Below are 24,486 nucleotides of genomic sequence, written 5' to 3' on the forward strand. Positions count from 1 at the left end.
CTTAAACAAGCAAATTGCAGATCTTGTAAAGTCCTTCAAAGCTAAATACAAAGCAAAAATAGCCTCACTAGCCAAGGATAATAACAAACCATTCTTTAACTCCATCCAAAATCTAAAAGGGAATACCAAGCTATGAGCTGAACTGGTTGTTGATGGTACCTACTATAGTCAACCGGATGTAATAGCCAACCTGCTAGCGGACAGATTTGGAGCAAACTTCACCCCCTGTTCCCTCCAGCCATCCCCCAAAGTATACCCATCAACATTCCTCAGCCTATTACAGTATCTCAAGACAGCAGATAATCTCGGTGCTCTCCAAGGCAAAAAAACACATTATCAGTGGAACCTGACAATGCCCCAGGTCACCTTTTAAACAACTTAAAACATGACATAGCAGACCCACTTGGTTCCCTGTTTAACCACAGCCTGCGAACTGGCTATGTTTAGGTGGAATGGAGGACAGCTACAGTAATCCCTCTGCACTAAGGGGGACCATCAACCGACCCTGGGAATTGCAGGCTCATAAGCTTGACTGCCATCATCTTCAAGGCGATGAAAAGAATCATTATGAACCTTATTAGCAAGGACACAGGTAATCTCCAAACTCTGGACTCAACCCAGTTCAGATTCATTAAAGGTAGATCATGACTGTTAAACATGGTTGAATTCTTTGAGAAAGTCACCAAGGTCCTGGACAAGGGAAAGAGTGCATAACACCTACCTTGACCTAGTCAAGGCATGTGACACAATCCCCTACTCGGGTACTGTAGAGAAACTCTCCCACTTGGGAATCATCCCCTACATTACCAGATTGGTAGCCAACTGACTCAACAACAGGACACACACTGTCAAAGTGGGAGGCTTCACCTCTAGCAAAAGACCAGCCACTGAGTACCCCAACAATGCTAATATACTGCACACAGGGTTAACGCACACAAGACTGGTGCCAAAGCCATAAATTAAAGCTAAATGAAAAACAATCCATTATTCCCTTTGGGAAAGCTGATATACCTGCTAATTACATTGTAGACAGCATCCCAAATGTAGACCCAGTGCTATGTGATCTGGGTACTCGGGTTGATAGCAGCCTGAACTCTGACCACCACATATCCACAGTAGTAAGGAAATCCTTCTGTGTGGCACATCTTATAAATAAAGGTATCGCATCTAGATCTATGTATGTTATAATTCCATTACACTCAACCTTCATCAGACCAATCATTGAGTACAATGCTCCTTTTTTGTATGTACCTCACCAGACATCTACAACAATTGAGAAGACCACAGAGGTTTCTCACCAAGAAATTACAGGGTACTCTAAACAAGTCTTACAAGCAAAGACTGAAGGCCTTGTCACTGTATTCGGTCTCCTACAAGTTGATAAGGGATGACCTGTGCCTGGCTTACAGGGCAGTCTCTGATCTAGCCCTGATGGAATTGCTACACATTTGTAAATCAAACTGCAAGAGGTCACTTGCTCCAGGGATCTTAACCTAGTCTCGGACATGAACAGATCATGCTAGAGAGAGAGATACATCTCCAAAGACTGCCACTTCTCTGGAACAAGCTTCCATGTCATGTGAAACAGAGGCCCTTCCCTGATTCTCTTCAAACACAACCATCAATGGATGGGTAACTATAAATTCACTCCTGTGGTGGTGCCCATGTCCCTCCTGGACAGAGAAAGTCATTATTAACTACCACAGACCCTTACTTCTGCAAATTTAACTCATCTAACCGCCAACAATTGGCGCCACTCAGGACAACTATGACTAGGCTTGTAAGGGCTCTAGGGCTGTTAGCCTAGTAACCTTCAATGAACCTATGGACCTATAAAAAACTGGCATAGTCTTATAATGGCAGTTTTATTGATACAATAATTGTAATTTTATGCATTCACTCTGTTATAGAAAGGATAAAGAGTTCCACAAGGAGAGAAGAATGGTTTTATCTGGTAAAGAGCATTTGCAGTGCCATGGGTTGAATATGCGTGTTTTTAGTTAAACTTGAAATAATTTAGTGATGGTTCTTCTTTAACTGTTGGTGGTATGGAGTTCCATGTTTTGGATACTATGTGAGAATATAGGGAGCAGTCAGCTGAGACATTATGTTCCTTACATTTTTAAAGCATAAATGTTAATATGAGAACCTGACAATTAGGAATTTTAAAAAGTGTTGCAAAAGAATAAACTTTTTTCACTAAATCTTTCAAAAGCTTCCCCATCCTTGTCAGGAGGGCAGGGATTGACATTTACCAAATGTTTAGCAGCAGCTGGGTTTATCAACAAAATCTCTGTAGAGTCCGATATGGGGTTAGAAAATAAAAACATGTATAAAGCTCTTCGGTCCTTACACTCAGTTTTGTTAGGACAGCAGGCTGGCTATCAGGGAAGTTACATTTTAAAATAAATACAGATCCCAATGCTGGAAGAACAGGAGGATTTTGAATAGGTTCAGGAAATTCAAGTTTTAATAAATCATAACATTTCTTTAATGAGAATGGAAGATAATTATGTTCCTACCAAAACAACCAATTCATTCTGGATATGCTTGTCGGGAGGGGGGGGTTGGTATTTACCAAACAGTGGAAGATTGTGTTCCAACTGAAATGACTGATTCATTCCAGGAATGGTTTCAGAAGAAAATCCTTCCATGAGACCATCAGAAGAAACACTCTCCTTAGAATCAGGATCAGAAACCTGATAAGAGAAAATAGAAGTTGTCCTTTCAGAAACATTTTCCTTTTCAATGTTCTGAACATTCTTAGGACAGTGAAAAATACCTTTTTCTCTTTATAGTAACATCAAAACAGGAAGGATCAAGAACTAAGAAGAACTAAGCCCAATAAATTACTCTTGTCCAAATAACTCAGACAGAAGGAAATAACTTTTTGCTTAATTTTGACAGGATCTTCTAAATAAGCAGACCTATTTTGACAAACGAAACCTCCCTAGGGAGGAGCATTCCAGTCTAAGCAGGGAGGTATTCCCTGCTCCTTCCTCCATGACCAACAAGAGTGGTATTCCCTTGCCCGCCAAGAGAACTCAAACAGCCACAGAGGACATGTCTAAATACAGTTCATGATGGCTACTGCGCTACACCAGATGGAGCCAAGGAAAAAAAAAGAATGCTCTAAGGAACCAGAAATGGCCACAGTAAAGTTGCTCATCTGTGGATTTGGCAATTTAGTAGCTTGTTGAAGGGGCAAAGACAGCTTAGTTTTGTGTCTGGAAAACAGAAGAACCAAGGAGCTGATTCATTGTTCCATGGTGAATCCAAACAAAATGCCAAGAACACTGGGAAATTCTGTTAGCAGTAGTCAGTAAAGCAGATAAGGATTAAAAACATTATTTTTCATGGTTTTCTTTAGTGGAAAAATCAAACACTTATCCCAGCTCCCAAACGTAATTTAACACAACTTTTAGACAGGAAAAATGTTTTCTTCAAAAGTAAATAGTAATTCTCCTGGTAAAAAGCGAGTCATGTGACAAACCTGTAAAAATACATTTTCGTAGTTTAAAAGCAATAGTTTTATAGAAAATGTTAACTTTCTGTCAGAAAATAGTACTCTGAATTTTTTTCCCTGAAGGGAACTTATCTCCCCAACAATGGAGAAGTGTTTGCCAACAGCAGAGCCTTGAAAGCTCACAGCTGGAGAACTGGCAGCATACAACCTCTTAAGGGCATGGTACATAAACTACTCTTTCTTCAGTTCCACTTGAGAAGGAAGTGGTTTGGGTGTGTGGAAGGTCCCCTTAAACTTTGGAAACTGGCTGGCTGCTATATTCTTAGGATATAACCTGTATAGCCAAAGCTACTGAAATGTTGCTCAAATGCTGAACATTAAAAGTTGCCAATAAAAATGGGTAATTAGTAGGGCATATAAAATAATGGATGATAACTACAGAAATCAAATCAGAAGATGTTAGAAAAGGTTGAAAAGAGAGGCGGGAAAGGCAGTTTACAAAAGGAATAATGGGTCATCATCAGTACACCTCCTAATAATGCAATACATTCCCCGAGGGTTTAGGATTTTTGCATGCAAGTATCTGCATAGGTATTTCTTTCTTCACATAGCTAGCAATTGCTAGAAGTGTGATGGGAAGCAGGAATTGGGATTTTTTTTGGGGAATGTAATGAGCTGGCAGATTTTAAAAATTCCCTATTAAGTACGTTGTTAAAAATGTGGGGGAGCAAATGATTGGAACTAAAGAAGGGATTCTTTTGAACTAGGATACAAGATCTGAATAATCTAGACACAGTAAAGCCCTGCTAAGTTTAATGCTACTGGCTGCCAAAAAGCAGTAACTGAAAATGGAAATCAAAATCAAGCCATAAATGAAGTACTGAATATTGTAAAGAGATAAAAAAAATATTGCAGACAGGATCTTTAGAAGGGGAAGCAAATTACATAAAAATAAATGGAACTTCTGGGAACAATATATGCACCACAGCACTTAGGAGGTGGAGTGAAATTTAATGAAAGGCAGGACTTGAGCAATTTATTGTAATGTTTTTATTGTAATGTTGGAGTGAATGACAATTGTTAAAGAGATATGTGTATATACATGAAGTTAATGAGAAATGTTTAAAATGATTTTCTTATAACTGTATGTGCATCCATGTCATTGTTCAAAGTGTGAAGTTAGTAAAGGTGTTTAAAGATAAAAAAGGGTCAGTTATTTCTATAGACAGCTCTAGCCACTAAACTAGGAAATTTGGATATCTGCAGCACAGGTTTTTCTGTATGCATCCTGTATATTTTTATTGCCTTTTACTTTATTTCTCTGTGTATGCCAAAATGTGTATATTTTATTCGGTAGTTGTGCTTGCTGTTTTATTTATTTAAATAAAGTTCATTTATTAACCTTTAAGCTTTTATAACTAGCATTTATTTTAATAGTTACGCATTGTTATTTATCTGAGACTAGGGCAATCATTTACACTGTTGGTTAGCAAGCTGTATGGTACACCCCCCCCCCCCCCGAGACTGTTTAAGGCCTACTACCAATGAAAAATATATTAACTGATGCCTTTTATACTCAGCTCGAATTAGTAGCAGATAAATGGAAGTCTTTTACTTTTTACTAGGATGAAGACTGTGGGGAATTTGAGAATTCTGACAGCCATCTCTGGGAACTGTGCTCGAGTGTGAAGACAGTTATTATGGAGAAGGAGGCATCAGAGGATATCGGTATACAGGAAGCAGCAGATCAGAGGCCTGGAGTGTTGTGCCAGACTTGACTCCAAAAACTAGCTGTGTGCAGTCCAGTCTGGTTGTAGAAGTTTGAAGCTCATACCCAGAACAGCAGTACATATCCTGTTATGGTCTTAGGGCCATACTGTACATTGTAAAGTAGTTACTGAAAAAGACCCGTGTGTACTTTCTTACTATTAGTTCACTCTTTGTTAGCCGTAATGGGATTCAAATCCCATTGGTGTCAACCATCTTGATGTTAGTGGACAGCATCCTGACATATGGGAGTCACATTGGCTGTGGCGGTGCATTATACCATCATATTTAGAGGAAGTGGTGTCGACCCACTGTCACATTTGACCATCAGTGGTGAGGATAATGGAATTTCAGTTATTCAGCCTAAAACAGCTCTGTTACCAAATGGATGTGTATGTGTGTTAACCTTTGCAGCCATTAGGTAAAATACAGAGAGGTCTCATTTTTTTTTTTTTTTTTTTTTTTAAAAGTCAGCTTAGTTTAGGAACAGATGGAAGAACAGCTCTTCTCAGAATTATGCTAAAATGTCAGTAGCACATCAGAGGTATGCCACCTAAAAAGAATCCAGCAGGCTAGTCTGTGCAGCATGGAGAAAATATGCAGAATGCCAAACAAGGGCAGCCATTTCCATTACTAGAATGTTACAGCCACCTGGAACTACAGAGACTAACACTGGAAATGAAGTACAAGAAACTCAAGGTAGCCGAGTGAATGCAGCAAATGGAGACAGAGGGAGGGAAAGAGAGACAGATGGAGGGAAAGAGAGAGAGAGACAGATGGAGGGAAAGAGAGAGAGAGACAGATGGAGGGAAAGAGAGAGAGAGACAGATGGAGGGAAAGAGAGAGAGAGACAGATGGAGGGAAAGAGAGAGAGAAAGACAGAGAGAGAGGGAAACAGAGAGAGAGGGGGAAACACAGAGAGAGAAAGACAGAGAGAGAGCGAAAGAAAGACAGAGAGAGAGAAAAGAGAAAGAAAAAGAAAGATAGGGGAGAGAGAGAGAGAGAGAGAGAGAGAGAGAGAGAGAGAAAGAGAGAGAGAGACAAAGAGACAGAGAGAGACAAAGAGACAGAGAGAGACAAAGAGACAGAGAGAGACAAAGAGACAGAGAGAGACAGAGACAGAGAGAGACAGAGACAGAGAGAGACAGAGAGACAAAGAGACAGGCAGACAGAAACAGAGAGAGACAAAAACAGACAGAGAGAGACACAGAGAGAGAGAGAGAGAGAGAGAGAAAGAAAGAGACAGAGAGAGAGAGACAGAGAGAAATGAAACACCAGCTTGAAAATATGATGACTTTCATATGCCAGAAGCATACGAGTCATGGGCAGGTAGAAAAAAAAATCATACCCAAGAAGCTCAGGTCAGTACAAAGCCTTGACATAAATAGTGGGATGGTTTTGATGGTTTTATAAGAGGCTATGTGAGGGTGTGTATTCACCGGGTCTATATTGGATGATCAAACTTTCAAAAGTCCAACTGTCGGGTTCCTGGCGTGTAGTTTGCAAGACATTTCCCTGTGAGCTACATCACCGAAACCAAATGGCTGCAGCAGCACTTTGCCGTAGAGCAATACTGCTGAAAAGCATTGCCGCTGCAGCTGTAAACTATGAACGGAAATATTCTACCTGGTGGTGATCCTTACAGACAGCTGCCCGTCTGTATTCAAGTAGAGACAGCCGTACACGATGTGTAACACATTCCTTATTCTCATTCAAGGAATGCTTTTATTTCATTATTTATTTTATTGTCAGACATCTGACAATAAAATAAATAAATAATGAAATAAATGGTCCACCCCTACCACCAAGAAACAGGTATGGACATTTATAGGGTACTATAAAATATTTGTTTTCCAGTACAGTAACATAGCTACACCCCCTCCCCCACAGACTTTACTGAGAAAAAATAGTCCAGGTAAGGTTGTATTTACATCTGTCTGAGTAGGCATTTCAAAAGCTCAAGGAGTATCTTAGTAGGCCCCCAGTATTACCTGTCTAAATTATAGTCAAGACTAAGTTGTACAAGAAGATGCTTCTAACTTTGTTACTGGGGACTAACCAGGTTTCTCAGCAGAAGAGCACTCAGTGTATTTCAGCTGCAAACTTCAACCCAGGGAGGAATCTTATGCAATCACTAACAAGTGTATCTAGGTATATAGTCTAGGCTTTGCATAAACTAGAACCCCACTTGTATGACATGAAGTTCACTTTGGTTACAGAAAACAATCCTTTAAAATGGTTACATGGAGAAAGTGGACAGAATGGAAAGCTTATGAGACGGTGTTTAGACTTGTACAGCATGACTATCCAGCAATGAGGTGGTAGTGCCAATAGTGATGCACACAGGTTTATCTAGAAAAAGTATTAGGTAGTGTACAAAAGACTGCACCCCTTGTCTCAAACTTCTTTTCTTGAGGGAGGCCTCCTGAAAACTTCTTTGAGATTCTTAAGGAGGAAGAATTATGAAGTCAGGGATAATGCCAGGCTAAAAGAAAAACAATTGGCAAGGCAGGGGAATATCAGATTAAAGGAAACAGTTAAAATGTTTAACTTTAATGTTTACATTAAAACTTTAACTTAATCTTATTAATTATATAACAGCAAATCAAAAATTCTGGCAAAACACAGAAGAAAACAAACTTCAAAAACAAGTTATATATACTACATACTCAGCTGATATCAACATTGTCTACCACCCACGCAGCTTAGGATTCACAGAAAGTATTAGATTTGTCCTACGGGCTAACACTGTGATCTCATTGGTCTAACATTTCTTATTCCTTAAGTAACCTTTGCCAACATTCAGGAATACACTGGTGGCTGGATGAATCCTTATATACATATACAATCTGACTTTGGTACACACTCTAAAAGCAATTGAAATCTATTAGGGTAGAAGGACCATTAAAATTTCCAAAGTTTTGCACAAAACATTTTCATGGTACTAGCTAGAACCAATGCTACTTTGCATTCAGCCAACTTCCCCTTCAGAGTCACAAGAATGAATCCCAAGATCCAAAATTTCCAGTCTTTTCCCAGGGGAAGAGCTACCAGGAATATCACCAACTCCTGTAAACTATTCCAGCCAATAAAAATTTTAAGGCAGTCCCAGAACATATGCATATCATCTACCCTGGACTGTGAACATCTCCAGTAAACTGACTCTTGCTTCTTCTGTTCTTTACTTGATGTACCTGAGCAAGATACCAACACAACAGTAACCTAAGATGCTGGCTCTTAAATTTCTGCCAGCGATTCAAATAGGGAACTTGCCATACCATTTCCCATTCCTGGGTCATTAATATAATTTTTTTCTTAACTCTCAACATACTTTGTGGGAGGTGTCTGATGGCCATGGCCCTTTTTCATCACAAATTCCTACACATTACTCCTATAACACCACGTTTAATATTTCTTCATTTTTCCCAGGATGTACTGCTCATCTTCAACTCCACAAATACAACATGGTACTCACAAACCTGTCTGAGTCATGCTTATATCAACCAATCTTGATCCCTTAAGACATATGTTGCCATATGCAGCTTTCTCCAAAATTTAAAGATGGTACCAAACTCTCTTAAAGTGAGAAAATCTGTACAGTGTGCACTTCACAAATTTAATAAAATGAATACATACAATAAGTGCTTTTGTTTCTTGTGTATATTGAAATATAATAAGATTGTATACATGAATTAGGATGAACCATTTACAAAGAATCAGTCAAGGAATCAAATTCAAAGAAAAAATACATCAAATTAATTATACATAAGTTTTCAAAAAGCTTAAAAACCTCTAATAAATATGTTTACTAATGTGTGGCAGGGCCAGCCACCCAATGGTGTAAACCTTGGCTCGAGATGATTGGCACTGTTGAAGTAACACCCTGACCCCTTGTGCAAAAATGGGAAAAAGGGGTTGTGGATGAAGGGATGGATATATACACATACATATATACATAAAACCAAACTGAATATATAAAAAGTACCCTTAAGGGTTGTTAGTGAGCACAATAAAAAATTACAACTCATAAATTAATATTAATAATAATAATGTTACCATTTAATTAGTTACTCACTCAAACCTTTCTTAAAGTCTGTCTGCCCGTAACATTAAAGCACTATTGATATCAATCTGTCATTAACACCTGGTGGGTATACAGCATCCAACAGTAGTTGCCAATGCAACCCCTGAATTCCAAATAGGCAGACCAATTCCGACCTGTATTGTTTGGAGTTAACCTTTCTAAAATAGAAACAAATTCATTAAAATTTTGGCATTCTTTATCATGTTTGTTAAATGCATTGCTAGCGTTACCCTTCTTAACGGTGTACATTATGTTGCTATATTCTTGTTTTCAAAGCATGTTCAGCCTTACAAATGCAAAACAATGGATAGGTTGAGCATTGAGGTACATACACCACATCTTCAGTATTCCAAATGAACTTTCCACTACAACATATGACTCTGGGACAATTTCCAACAGTAAAATTAATAGTCATTTAATTATCTACACTGGAAACATGCACTACACCTTTTCATTCTTTTAAACTCAAATACAATTTCAAATTTCTACCTTTTTACTACACTAACAGGTTTGGAACCCAACTTTCCAGAATGGCCAACAGTTTCAAATAACCCTTTCTAACACATATCAAGAATACCCTTGACTAAACCACTTGGACCACTGTAAGGTAATATCACCCAATAAAAGGCATTCTCAACATTCTTGTTGGTCCTGAATGCATCAGGGAAGTTTAAGTAGGGGCAGTAAAACTTTCTCTGGTTTGGGGGTATTTTCTTATCCAGAAACATCTCCTTCACAATTGACAGTTCTGGTGCAAAATAAGTCATCAGATATCATGCAAGACAGCCTGACCATTTTTTACCAAGCTTTTTTTTTTGTCAAGGAGGTTGATAGCTAGTATAACATTAAATAACTGTTTGAATAAGTACTTTGAATCTACCATTGTTAGGGGAAACTGTTTAGGTGAAGTCCACACATAATAACTTGAAGACGGAAACTCACAACAAGTCGCAGCAGAGTCTGTAAAGAAACTGGGACATGTGTCAAGAGTCATATGGTTGAAAGACCTTGCCTCCATATAAAAATTCTGGTAAAAAGAAGTTATGTCTTACCATAATGTTCCATCTGAATTGTTGATCTTCCAGTCATCACTGATGGGTTCGGTTCCGAGCCCTCGGAACAGAGTTGGCCTTATACCAAGTTGCATGCACCAAAAACTCTAGAGCTAAGCTGCTACCCACAATGCCCTTTGCTCAGTTACCTCAGATCAAGTTTGCATGCAACATATAGAAGAAGAAATAAGTCAGAGGCCATCTCTGTGCAGAAACCCTAATAAACCGCAGAGACCCAGAAGATCTGCCAGGAACCTTAGGAGGGGGACGATGGGAGGGTGTGATGATTGGAAGAAGATCAGCAACTCAGATGGAACGTTATGGTAAGACATAACTTCTTTATCTGAAGTTGTTAATCTTCTTTCTATTCATCCTTGATGGGACCAAGTCCCCAGCTACTTGGAGAACCTGGGTGGCCCTTATGGAAGAACATTCCTGAGAACCATTGATCCAAAGACTGCTCTTCCCCTGGAGATCAGATCCAATTGTAATGCTTGATAAAAGTGTGGGACTTAGCCCAAATGGCAGCTGCACAAATGTTATCCATGGAGGCCCTAGAGTGGAAGGCAACAGATGCTGCGGTAGCCCTAGTTGAGTGAGCATTGATTTGGCCAGGCTTACATCCCCTCCGTAAGTGAATATGTGAAGGCAATGCAATCCCTGATATGTGAAGGCAATGCAATCCCTGAGCCATTTAGACGAAGGAACTTTCGATACTGCGCCTCCCTTCTAGGACCCGCAAAGGAAATGAAAAGCTGGTCCGACTTGCAAAAGGATTTAGTTCTGTCCAGATAGAAACATAATTGTCTATGAACATCCAAGAAATATAGGCAGTATTTTCCCTTGTTAGAGTAAATTGGTAAGAACACAGGGAGCTTGATGGACTGGTTAATTGAAAAATCAGAAACCACTTTGGGGAGAAAGGATGGGTTAATATGAAGTGAAACTCTGTCCTTATGAAAGATCAGATAAGGGCTCTTGATACATAATGCTTGTAATTTAGAAATTCTTCTGGCTGAAGTTATAGCCACCAGAAATAAGGATTCCATAACAGGAATTTTAGATCACATGTCGCAGCCAGCTCAAAAGAGGGCAGAGAAAGAGACTGCAGAACCCAGGACAGATTCCATGCCTCCACCTGCTGTCTGATGGGAGGCCTGCTGTGGAAAATACCCTTGAGGAAGGTCTTGCAAAGGTGAAAGGAAATAAGTGGCACTCCATCTGACCCATTACAGAAGTTGGAAACAGCTGCTAGATGGACTCAAATGGTAGAAGCTGAGGCCCCATTGTCGAACAATTCAGCCAAATAATGAAGAATAGTGGCTATGGGGGCTGAGAACGGGTCTATTTTCTGATTACGTGACCAAATGGAGAATCTTTTCCATTTGTCCCTGTAAAGTTTCCTGGTGGATGGTTTATGAGAGGCCAAGATAATATCCCGCACGGGTGAAGAGAGGGTTTTCTGCCTGGCAACTAACGGAAGTGGATAAACCAAGCTGTCAGCTCGACAATGGACAGATTCGGGGGAGTCAGCCCTTGTGGGTGAGATATGAGGCCCTGACAAGTGTCTAGGATCCAAGGAGGTTGTAACAGATGAGGTCGAAGGAAGGGAAACCACACCTGACGAGGCCAGAACAGGGCAATGAGGATCACTCTGCTTCTCAACTGAATAACTTTCCTTAGAACAAGTGGGATCAGAGGAATCGGAGGACAAGCATAAAGGAGACCCGTGGGCCAATCATGAGTCAAAGCATATCTCAGTGACTTCCTGAGAGGGGGAAAGAGGGCAAAGTAGCTGCTGCATTTTGTTTTAGAGGGAAAGGTGAAAAGGTCGCAGCATGGCTGGCCCCAACAGCTGAAAATTTCCGCTGCCACACTCTGGTTGAGAGACCACTCGTGAGGATGAAGAATGCATCTGCTCAGCCTGTCCGCAATCACGTTGGATCTCCCGGGATATGCATTGCGATCAGAAAGCGGTTGGAAGCTATCGCCCACTGCCAGATTCTCATGGCTTTGCAACACAGGGGGTAAGATTTGGTCCCTCCCTGTTTATGTACCAGACGACGGACATGTTGTCCGACTGGACAGCAATCGTTTCAGATGGAAGGAGAGGATGAAAAGCTTGCAACTCCAACAGCACCGCTCTTAACTCCAGGACATTGATATGCAAGTTGACCTCTACATTGAACCACATGCCTTGGACTGACTTTCACTGGAAGTGGCCCCCCCAACCCATCCGTGGTCACCATGGTGCTGGACTGGGGAGACTGGAAGGGGCGCCACCAAAGATTTTCCTCCGTACTCATCCACCAGAGGAGATCTAGTTTGCAAATGCTGGTGATGAGAATCTGTGAGCTCAGGGGGTGAAGATTGGGTATCCACCGTGTCTGAAGGAGCCATTGTAGTAATCTCATGTGTTGTCTGACTAAGGGAACTATAGGGATGGCTGCAGCCATAGATCCCAAGGCTTGGAGGACTTCCCTTGCAGACACCTTTCTTCGACAGGGTATCACTTGAACTTGTGCCCTTAGTCTCTTTAGCCTGTGGAGAGGAAGTGAGATCACGCTTGACTGGGTGTTGAATATTGCCCCTATGACTTCCAGTTGTTGTGAGGGTTGAAGGTTGGATTTCTCCAATGTATGATGATGCCTAGTGATTCTGCTAGCACCAGGGTGTAGCGGAGGGCCCTGACCAGAAGATGTTTGGTGGGGGCAGAGAGGAGCCAATCATCTAGGTACGGAAACACCTGGAATCCCTGAAGACTCAGATGAGCTGTTACCACTGCAAGGCATTTTGTGTACACTCTGGGGGCTGTTGAGAGACTGAAAGGCAGGGCTCTCATTTGGTAGTGATTGGCTCCCAAACAGAAGCGAAGGAGGCTCCTGGAGCGCTTGTCCATCTTGATATGGTAATACGCATTCCGGAGATCTAATGAGCACATCCACACACCCTCCCGCAGAAAGTGGAGGATGGTTTGAATCGTGATCATGCGGAATTTGGTCTGAACTACCGATTTATTTAGTTGGCTGAGATCCAGAATGGGCCTCCAGTCCCCCGTTTTCTTTGGCACCAAAAAGAATCTTGAGTAGAACCCTGATCCGCACTGATCTGGGGGGACCTGTTGGATAGCTTATTTTTGACATAGTTTTCATATTTCGGAAGCTGCCTCCTTCCCTTTGACTGGGTGGAACATCGGGAAGGGATTTTGGAGGTCTTGGATAATTTATTAGGGGAATACGGTAGCCTTTGGTAATGATAGTCACCCTTGGATCCTAAGTCGGGACAGACAATACAGTCGGAACAGAGACCGGCAGTTCCACCCCCCAAGCATGAGATTGAGGAAGGGTGGGTTCTGATGGAACTGACACCCAAAGGGGTCTCGGGGCCTCAGACAGTGTCAATGTCGGCGTCAAGGAAGGGAGTCCTCTAGAAAAAGTTGGATAAATGAGCCTTGGAACTGAGGGATCCAAGGGAGGAGAGTAAGTAAGGGTTGCTGGAGTAATAGACCCAAAGCCTGGAGTGGGATAGGGTCTAGGCGGATTTGAAATTCCCCTGGCGGTTAGCAGCTGGTCAAAAAGGTGCACCACATCCAATTTGGAAAGGCTTTTGGTGGATCTCACTGATGCCTCTGAGGGGGAATCAGGCCAGTCCAAAAAGGGGCTGCAGGCTTGTCCGGCAAACAGGTCCACAGTCGATGAGCATCAGGTCCGTGGTGTATCACAGAACGGCACCGACGATTCCAATTTCAAAACCGGCAACAACGGTATGGTTGGAGCCGTGAGGTTACAACAGGGGTGGATGACAAAAACGGTTCTGAGGTAGTTATCGGAACCAGTATCTGAGCAGAAATGGGCAATGTCAGTGCCGAGACAGAAATAGATAAGCTGATCGGAACTGAGGCAGTAGACGGTGCCATAGTCGTCGGTGCCGGTGTAGATGCCGAGGCAACCTCGGTAAGCTTTGCTGGAGCCGAGCTCAGAACCGATGTAGTAGCCGGAACAGAGGTGGCAGAACGTGCTCTGTGGAGGACTTGTGGCCCTTGTGTTTATGATTTTTACCTCAGTCACCGGCTGGTGAAGAGGGGTCCGAGCAAAGACATTTCTTGTCCACAGAAAGAGGGGATGAGACCTCCATCGCAGAAACAACCTCCGAAAAAAGGCGAAGCAAGTAGGCCCTTCAAAATCAGTTACAACGTTCATTCAGCGTCCACTGACTGAAGCTAGCACAAATATCACATGGGGGTTTCACCGACACATGCGGAACCCCCAAACAGTACATACACTGTTCACTGAGGTCACTATTCACCAGTTTACCACTGCAAGAAGAGCAGTGTTTAAACCCCATAGTTCCCTTCTTTTCAGACATCCCAGAACACACACTCACACAAAAGGGAAAGAGTGAGAAAAGTGAAGGAAATGACGAAGAAAGAGAGGAAATACCAACAATGGTAAGAAAGAGAGGAAATACCAACAATGGTAAGAAAGAGATACCTGTGGGTAGAGCTGAAACAATATAGATATCAAAAACAGACTATAAATAGGAAAAACTTTTACAAAAACTTGTAAATATATAAAAAAAAATCACTTAGCTGGAGAGCTCAGTGAAACGCTGCTAAAGGGTTGTGAGGCAAACGAGGTAACTGAGTAAAGGGCATTGTGGGTAGCAGCTTAGCTCGAGAGTTTTTGATGCACGCAAGCTTGGTATAAGGCTGACTCTGTTCTGAGGGCTCAGAACCGAACCCATAAGTGATGAATAGGAAGAAGATAAACAACTTCAGATTATTAGTTTCCATTCATTTCACCCCACTAAGAAAGGATGTAGTGTATACATTTTCATAAATTTGGCTTTCAAGAAAATATGGTGATAGACAAAGTGTTGTCATGAAGTACTTCATACTCGTACACAAACAAACTACAGTTCTGTAATGTTATCACACCCTCATGTAATCTTAAGAACCTGACTACTTCCTTAATAACCTTGTATAACTTTTCCCACAAAACAAAATTTTTTTTTTAATTGGTGACCTAAATTAACCCTCCATCAATTCAGAAAACTATACCTCAGCCAATAATCTGATACAAAAACTACCAGACCTTGCAAAACTGAATAATCTCAAATAGATGGTTAAAAAAATAAAAAAACATACTGTATCATCCTCTTAAATGTGCAAGCCAGCTGTGCTGTTAAACACTCTGCCCAGTTGGGCTTTAAATACAATACCAGTGGTGGTGCTGCGGTAGCATTGTCGCCTCACAGTAAGACGCTGTCCGGTTCGATTCTCAGCTAGAGCGTCTTCTGCGTGGAGACATGCGTGAATGGGCGTACCTTCGTTGAAGGTTGTGCGTCAGGCCTGGTAAGCCGGTACGTAAAAATCAACTGCCAATCATTAGCGGACCGGAGTTCCGCTGTGGCGATCCCTAACCAGGAAAAACCAAAAGACACAAACAAACCATGACGTTTCCTAATATATGCAGCAAACTAAACCAAATAAAAATAACATACATGAAGACTTTGCAAATTGCAACTACTGGAGTCCTAAACAGTCACTTTGCATCAAACAACTGAGACTATATATCAGATCCCCCTTTGCAACATATGGCTGAATTAAGTCATGGCCCTCTAGATCACTCAACAATGGAATCAATACATTTATCCTAATGGGGTATAAAAGTAGTGGAAAATTTAATTATGCAGTAAACCTAAATACTGAAGTCATAAAAATCAACCAACATAGGAGTGTAAAACACCATCAACTTTTATCCATCCCAGTGCAACAAGGCTAACTTCAGCTTTCTCCAAAAATAACTCAGTAAAACAAAAGTAGTAAAGCTATATATGAGGGGCAACTTGCCATCATGATGGGTTACACTGATAAGGTGATAATGATATGCTATGACCATATGAATACAAAGCAACAAGATGATGATATGCTAGGATAAAATGGCATCACCATAACAAAAATAAGCAATATAGCTAGCACACAAACATACAGCTCTAGATTGCATTATAGGTCACAAAAGGGAATCCCATCCTCCTTTTCTCCCTACAACAATTCCACCAAAAATTATGACCAAGATGATCATATGTCTGTACTCAGTAATGTCAGAAATGTCAGCTCCATGGGAAAATATGAGATACCAAAAAGCCTAAATTTGTGTAATTGAAATAAGTGTAGTAAACCACTTTGCGTACATGTTTAATATGGCATTAAAATGGTCAGGTCCTTGACATTTAAAGCAGGTGGTTGTAGTTCCCGTCTAAAAAGGACCCTCGCTTTGACAGACCCTTGTAATTTCACAAACTGGTATAATTCACAACCATATTTTGCAAGGCAAGGAAAAGAATCATGGAGCCTATTCAGCCAGTCACAGAAACCTCCTCCGTGACGTAACCTAATCTTTCTATTCCTCAACTTGTAAATTTCACTGAGTAAAACTAACATCCTGGATCAAGATTTATCAACGCAGCTCATCTCAGCAGCATAAAGTGTTTGACACTATATACCGTGATAAAATCATGTATAATCTCACGGATCTAAAGATGAATGAAGCAGTAACTACTTAGTTCCACAACTAACTACATGGTCATACACAACAGTTTAGTATAGAAGGATGTCTGTTCTCAGTATTCTCAGTCACTGGTGGAGGTTCTCAAAGCTTTATGCTGAGACCACTTCTTTTTATCATCATCTTTTTGGATGTCAAAACTGACTGCGCTGTCTGGCTAACCAAATATATAAATGACACTTGGAAGCGCTGTTACATCTTCACTGATGCCACTTCCCTTCAAACATTAATTAACATTATGCATGAATAGTGCAAAACAAATTAACTTGCTCTCACCATCATAAAATGAAACATTCTGACATGTGGCAACTCCTAAACAGCTTGATATACAACAGGTGGGTAAGAACTGAAAACCTTAGCAATCTATGGGAGCAATTTGGCCACTCTGGTGCCCCTTCCCCAATTTGACCTAACAGCTACCACCCTAACCCCCTTCTAGCCGCTATCTTCCTAGACTTAAAATGGCTTGAGATTAGATATCAGGAATATATATCACTGTATAGAAAAAACAGCAGAGAATATTTACTTATTAGCTTACATTTTGTCAACAAACATGTCAACTGCAAGTAATCTATAAACCTGCCTTGATAAAGTAGTCTACATACACATCTATCTTTGTGTTCTCTGGCGTAAGCTCATTTGAAACATGAAACTTGCTAAGTGTTTTCAACTCTCAGTTCACCTTCCATGCTCAATGTCCTTGGATGCCAGAAACTGCAGGTCAAATGTGTCAGTGGGATCATAATTCTCCACTGTCCAGATTTTACAGAATGTACAGATTTTTGCCTAATAATTTTGTTCTATTCCTCACAAAATTTGTGGTTTTCTGGCAAACCATTGAGGATTGAAGTTCTTAAATAATAAAAATGCATTTTGGTTTCAGACTTCATGTTGTTGTTGTGTCTTTTGGCTTTTCCCGGTTAGGGGTCGCCACAGCGGAACTCCGGTCCGCTAATGATTAGCAGTAGATTTTTACGTGTCAAGTTGCAGCCCTGACGCACAACCTTCAACGAGGGTACACCCATTCACGATGTCTCCACACCAAAGACGTTCTAGCTGAGAATCGAACAGGACAACATCTCACTGTGAGGCGACAATGCTACTGCAGCACCACCACCGCAGTTCACATCCTTTAGAAAATGCATGCTAAAACAAAATTCATTATTCTGTCAACTTTCTAAGTTTTAAAAGCAATACATTAAATATGTGCCTGATTTTGGGGCTTTGCCCCTTATTATTGCTTAGTCAAGATTTCTTATGCAAAAATGCTGAGAGGTATGCAAGAGATGGTCTTGATGGTTCTGGAAAGACTGCAGGGTGAAAAAGAACATAGGTTCATAGGTAGGTACTAGGCTATCGGGCCTATACAAGCCTAGCCAAAAAGGTACCCTGGCTTTCGTCACTCAAGAAAATTATTTTCCTGTGCCCCTGTTGAGAAGAGCCACAGAGGTGATCCCCGGGGTGAATTTCCTATTTCCCATCCAATCATCAAGATTTTTCTTGAAGAGTGCTAATGAGGAGCTTTGTTTGATATAGATAGGTAGTTTGTTCCAGAGTATGTGAAGTCTCTGGGACAGGAATTTATCCCCCCAGCATGTTCTGTTTATTGTGGTGACAAGGTTTAGGTCCCTAGAGCGTAGCTCGGAGGGATTGGGATTTCTTTAAGTGGAGTATGTCCAACAGCTCTGGGTTCGACATAGCTATGTATGTTAGGCAGAGATCGCCTCCAAGTAGGTGATATGCAACAGAGTAAAGCTTGAGTTTTTTGGGACGGTCTGCATAGGGCATCTGTTTGAGGCTGGTAATCCTCTTTGTGAGATATTTCTGCAGCCTTTCCTGTTGTTGTAGATGTCTTGTGAGGTACATACCAAAAGGGGTGCTGTACTCTATAATGGGACAATGAGTGATGAGTAGAAGGGAACAATGACCTCTTTTCTTGGATGAGAAACCTTTTGTGATGAGGTGTGCCATGTAGAAGGATTTCCTGACTACTGTGGCGATGTGATTATCAAAGGAGAGACTACTGTCCACCTGTATCCCAAGGTCTCTTATCACACTTTCTGTGTTAAGTAGACTACCACCTATGTGGCAGCTCATGGGTACAGAGTTTTTACCAAAGGGGATGACAATGCAATTTTTGGCATTGAGCTTGAGGCCATGGCTTTGACACCAGGTATCTATCTCAGTGAGGCCCTTTTGTAGGATGTCCACATCGTTAGGAGTTTCAATCATGGCTCCTAGTTTACAGTCATCTGCGAACTTCATTAGCCAAAGACCTTCTGTGTTAGCCTGTACTTCAGAAAAGTAGATACCAAACAGGATAGGACCCAGGACTGAACCCTGTGGTACTCCATTAGTCACTGGTCTGAAGTTGGATTTGGAGTCTGCTACTTTCACAGTGTGGGTTCTGTCAGTGAGCCAGTTGGCAATCCATCTTGTGACATAGGGATTTATACCTAGTTTAGTGAGTTTATCTATAATCCCAGAATGGGGGATAATGTCAAAAGCCTTGGCGAGATCTAGATAGGCTGTGTGAACCACCTTACCCTCATCTAAGGCTTTGGTGACTGCTTCAAAGAAGTCTATCAGGTTTAGGAGACATGATCTGCCTTTTACAAACCCGAACTGGGTGGGGTCCAGAGTTTGGAGATTACCAATGTCTTTGTTTATAATTTCCACGATGATACTTTCCATGGCCTTGCAGACCAGGCTCGTTAGGCTAATGGGGTGATAGTTCCCGGGGTACGTGGTGGCACCCCCCTTTGTGGTATGGGATAACCATAGCTGTGTGCCATTCAGTGGGCACAAAGTCTGATGTGAGGCTACGATTGAACATGGTGCTTAGGTGGGGTACCAGTTCATTCTGTAGTTCATCTAGAACACAGCCTGGGATGTTGTCAGGTCCCATGGATGCTGTGTTCTTGGCTTTGAAGAGTGTGGTTTTTACCTCTGCAACCGTGATTACAGGAACTTTGCATTCTTCCGGTATAGAGATGGGCCCTTTATGGGGTGAGGGAGGGTAAAGTTAGCACTGAACCTATCTGCCAGGATGCTGGCAATATTAGTTTGTTCTGTATATTTTAGTGCCATTGTGCTGTAACTCAGAGCAGATCTGAGTGTTGCCATTGAGATTCTGGACATAGTTATAGAATGCTTTGTGGCTGTCTTTACAATCAGTGGCGATTTTGTTTTCATAATTAGCTTTGGAGGATTTTATGAGGGATCTCAGCTTCCTACTAAGGCTGACCAGGGAGTTCCTCCAATCATGTGATTTTACTTTTTTTTTCAACAGTTTCTTTCTTCTGTTGTAGAGTTTGTTTATGGCAGGGGACCACCAAATTGGCTTCCTTTTTTGGAGGATAGCATCTTGGTTCCGTTAGGGATAGCACAATCCACGCACTCGTTTAAGTGCTTATAAAAAGCATTTATGTGGGATTCAGCAGTCGTACCTCTATTGTCTGTTTGCATGGATGTCGTGAAGTCTGCCACTTCTGTCTTAAGAAGCATGACGTTGGCTTTGGAGAAATATTTTATGGTGGTTTCCCTAATGGGGGGTTGGGGCGGGATGTGGATGTCTAGGCTGATTAGCTTGTGATCAGATCTGACTAATGAGGAACTGACCTCTGGTGTGGAACGCCGGTCACCCATGTTTGTAATGACCAGGTGTAGGACATTGCTGCCCCTGGTGGGGGTGTGGATAAGTTGATCCAAGGCGTTGGAATTTATGAATTCCAGAAAACATTGAGCAAAAGAGTTGGTACACAAGTAGTTTTCCCAGTTAATGGTGGGGTAGGTGAAATCGCCCATTATTAGGGTGTTGGGTTGTACCCTAATATTTTCCAGTGTATCAAGAAATGAGGAGTGGGAATCCTGGGGCAGGGTGGGGGATCTGTAGCAAATTACAATTTGGACTGCGTTCCTGCCCACAGTTAGCTGCACTTGGATAATCTCGGATGCATTATGCTGCACAACTAGCCTGGAGGTGTGGATATCCTTAATGAATATGGACACGCCTCCACCTTAGTGTTTCGGTCCAGGTTAGGTTGCCAAAAGGTGTAGTATGAATTATAGCCTGGTAATGCAGGGGTGCTCTCTGGAGCCTTGAACCAGGTTCTCTGTCACTGCACAGATGTCAATGTTCTCCATTTTAAGGAGTGCCTCGAGTGAATGCATTTTGAAGTTTAGACTTCTAACATTGAGTAGCATTAGCCTCAGATTTTGCTTGCTTGTACCTGTTACGGTGGTGAATTTGTCATTTGAACCTTACCTATAAAAGGCACTATAGGGGCAAGAGCCTTAGCCAGTATCCAGAATCCCAAGGGCAATAGTTGCAGGCCATCTCTGGTAAAGCATCGTGGTCTGTCAATCAATGTCATCCAAGGCAGACAGATACTGGATCTTCTTAGAATGACACCAGAAGCTTAGCCAATTGATGAAGTCAATCATTTTGTCCCGGCACTGTGGTATCATTCTGGGTGATGGCAGGATGCTACTCGGGGCTAGGGTCATACCTGCCTGGGCTACAAGATCAGAGAGCTCCTCCATGCCTCTTTTCATGTAGTCCAGGGAGGTACGTCTCAAGACAATAACTTTCTCCTAGTTTAGCCTGGTGAGTGGAACATCAGTGTGCTTGACTATAGCGTCACCTATGACTAGAGTGTTTGGTACGTTGTTATGCCTTATGGGTAGCATTGCCAACCCTCCGTTTTTTTTCCAGAGTGCCCAGAAATCAGTAAGGCACTCCGGTTCTCCGGTTCTTGTACTCGGAGTCCGGAAATAGCGACGTCAGGCTCGTCAGCGCGTATTAAAAAAAAAAAAAAAACATTCCCGTCTTGGACTCTCGTTGATTGGCTGCTTGCTGCAGACGAGGCTCGTGCAGCAAGCAGCCAATCAACAAGTAGAGTTAGTAGTCAAAGCCCTGCAAAGCCCGCGAAAATTTAAGAATATAAAGTGGCGCTTCAGCTTAACTTTTTGCCTTTTACTTTTGTACAAAGGGTGCTGCTTAAGATCTGAAATTCTTGCTTGGAGCCTTGGACATTGTCTTCAGTGGATTGCCTGCTGCCTGGAAGCCCTGCCTGGAAGCCCTGCCTGCCTGGAAGCCCTGCCTGCTGCCTGGAAGCCCTGCCTGCCTGGAAGCCCTGCTGCCTGGAAGGATTGCCTTAGCCCTGCTGCTTGCCTTGCTTGCTGGAGGAGAAGTGCTTTGGACTGGGTGGTGGTGTGTTCCCCTGCTTGCTGGCCCTTTAGCTGCCTGTTCTCTGCTGCTGAGAGCTTGTTTTAGTAGCCCTGCTGCTGATTTTTCTGGAGGTAAGTGGATTTTTTTTTAATGGATTAATTCTTTGGAATTAAGGTAGATTTTCAAAGATTAGTGTGACAAGGGGAATGAAATACTGCCAGCACAGCTACTAGTGAATTTTTTAAATATTAAATTTATATTAATTCACTAGCTGTGCTGGCACTATCTCATTCATTGATGGTGACAAGATGTGTGTAACTATCTAGATGTTCAACATGTGGTGATTAACTAGAACAGTTTCTAATCTGGTTTTGGACTTGGTTGCAGTGAATGTATAATGACTTCATGATTTGTATAAGATGCTTGGACTGTAGATCTGTCTTTCTAGTCTGTCATCACCGTGATGTTTACCTTGACCTGTGTTTCTTCCTAGGGTGTCTTTCTAGGGTGTACAGTCTTCGTAGTATAGTGAGGCTTAAATGTAGCTTTTTTGTCTAGTTTGTCATCACAACTGTTTACCTTTTATCTGTGTTTTCTAGGGTATACCGTCTATACCAAAGCTTAGCTCATTTGATGTTACAGTGAATATATGATTACATGATTTGTATAAGATGCTTGGACTGTAGATCTGTCTTTCTAGTCTGTCATCACCGTGATGTTTACCTTGACCTGTGTTTCTTCCTAGGGTGTCTTTCTAGGGTGTATCTTGTCAGTCCACAGTATGCCTGAACTTTCTTGCTGTGTTCAGACTCAGCTGGATAACGTTTGCACTAGGTTCTACATAAAAGTAGAGGGTCTTAATTTGGTGCATTGCTGTAGTGTCTGACCCATGAGTTTTACACACAGTTGAATGCCTTCTGTGCATATTCTGCTGTCACACCAGGTTCATGTGTAACAGCTGCAAGTCCCTCAGAAAGGAGTTGCTTCTGCCTTTCATTGCTTTACCTTCACTGTAATTTTTCATGAGGAGTCTCATTTTTTTTCCTATACCAACTTGGTATTACTAGGGTGTGAAAGTCTGGAGATTCACATGTGAATGTGAACTCTGGCTAGTGGCTACTGACTGACACAGGCCCCACCAGGCACTGATGTTGGTCACAAGTGTTTTGATTTTCTATTAATAGCTGTTTTGGTTTATTGTGGTGTTGAGCAAGGATCCTACAGGAATCATGTTCAGGAAAAGGTCAATGGATCATCAAGAAGAGGCTGAAAGCGCGTCTCCTAAGAGGTTTTTCTGCAGTTATAATAAGGTGTGGGAGCAAAGCTACTCATGGGTGCGACCTGTTCCAAATGCAGATGCCATGGCAAAGTGCACATCCTGTGGAACAACTTTCACTGTAAAATGGGATGGGGAAAAGGCATTGAAAAGCCATCAGAAGTCAGACAAACATCATCAAAGCCTTCAGCTCCAGAGGCAGAACCTCGTAATGACCAAGTTTATTCAGCCACGTAGTGTAACCAGTGAAGCTTCCAAAGTCACTGCAGCTGAAGTGACAACAGTCTATCATGGAGTGAAACATGGTCACTCATATGTATCCATAGATTGTGGAGGTAAGCTGGCACCGACAGTCTTCCCTGATTCTACTTTGGCTTCGAAATTCACCTGTGGGAAGACAAAATCTGAGAGTTGTCATGAATGTTCTTGCACCTCATTCAGAGGAGCTCCTTCTGCAGGAACTTGGCAATTCCTATTTCTCAGTGGGATCAGATGCATCCAATAAAGGGAACAGAAAAATGTTCCCTTTAGTTATTCAGTACTTTACTCACACCCATGGCACACAACAGAAACTCCTTGATTTCTATGAGGATCATAACGAAAGTACTGAATGTATCTTTACTAGAATAAAGGACATCCTTGTGCATAAAGGACTCAAAGTACAAAACATTGCTAGCTATGCTGCAGACAATGCCTCAGTCAATTATGGAAAGCACAGGTCTGTTTTTAAAAGTTTGAAATCTGAGGTGCCTCACATCATTGCAGCAAATTGTTTATGCCATGTAATACATAACTGTGCCAAGCATGCAAGCAAGGCCCTTGCAAAGTTTGATGTGGAGACTCTGGTTTTGAAAATACATAGTGAGTTTTCAGCATCTGCTAAAAAAATGGCACTGTTGAAAGGCTTCTATTCTTTCCTAGACCAGGACTTTAAGGAAATAATGCAACATGTTGTAACAAGGTGGCTGTCTTTGTTCCCAGCTGTGGCAAGGCTGGTAGAATGTTGGCCTGCTATTAAAAGTTATTTTATTAGTCAAGGGCCTGAGGACTGTCACCCCCTTATCTGGAAATTTGTGGAGGCCGATGAGGATGGCATCAGTGG

At 41.8% G+C, this 24,486-nt stretch overlaps 1 protein-coding gene across 1 annotated transcript in view; it reads right to left on the reverse strand.

Moving 5' to 3' along the window:
- SCPEP1 (serine carboxypeptidase 1) overlaps positions 1-24,486 on the reverse strand; it is a 488,555-nt gene that overhangs the window by 11,735 nt on the left and 452,334 nt on the right. The window contains exon 12 of the mRNA XM_044069708.1: positions 2,579-2,790. Coding sequence (XP_043925643.1) covers positions 2,579-2,790 — 212 coding nt within the window. The remainder of the gene's footprint in view (positions 1-2,578; positions 2,791-24,486) is intronic.

This window comes from Protopterus annectens, chromosome 4.part0 (assembly GCF_019279795.1).
Source record: "Protopterus annectens isolate FY-2018-M chromosome 4.part0, PAN1.0, whole genome shotgun sequence".
NCBI lineage: Eukaryota > Metazoa > Chordata > Ceratodontiformes > Protopteridae > Protopterus > Protopterus annectens.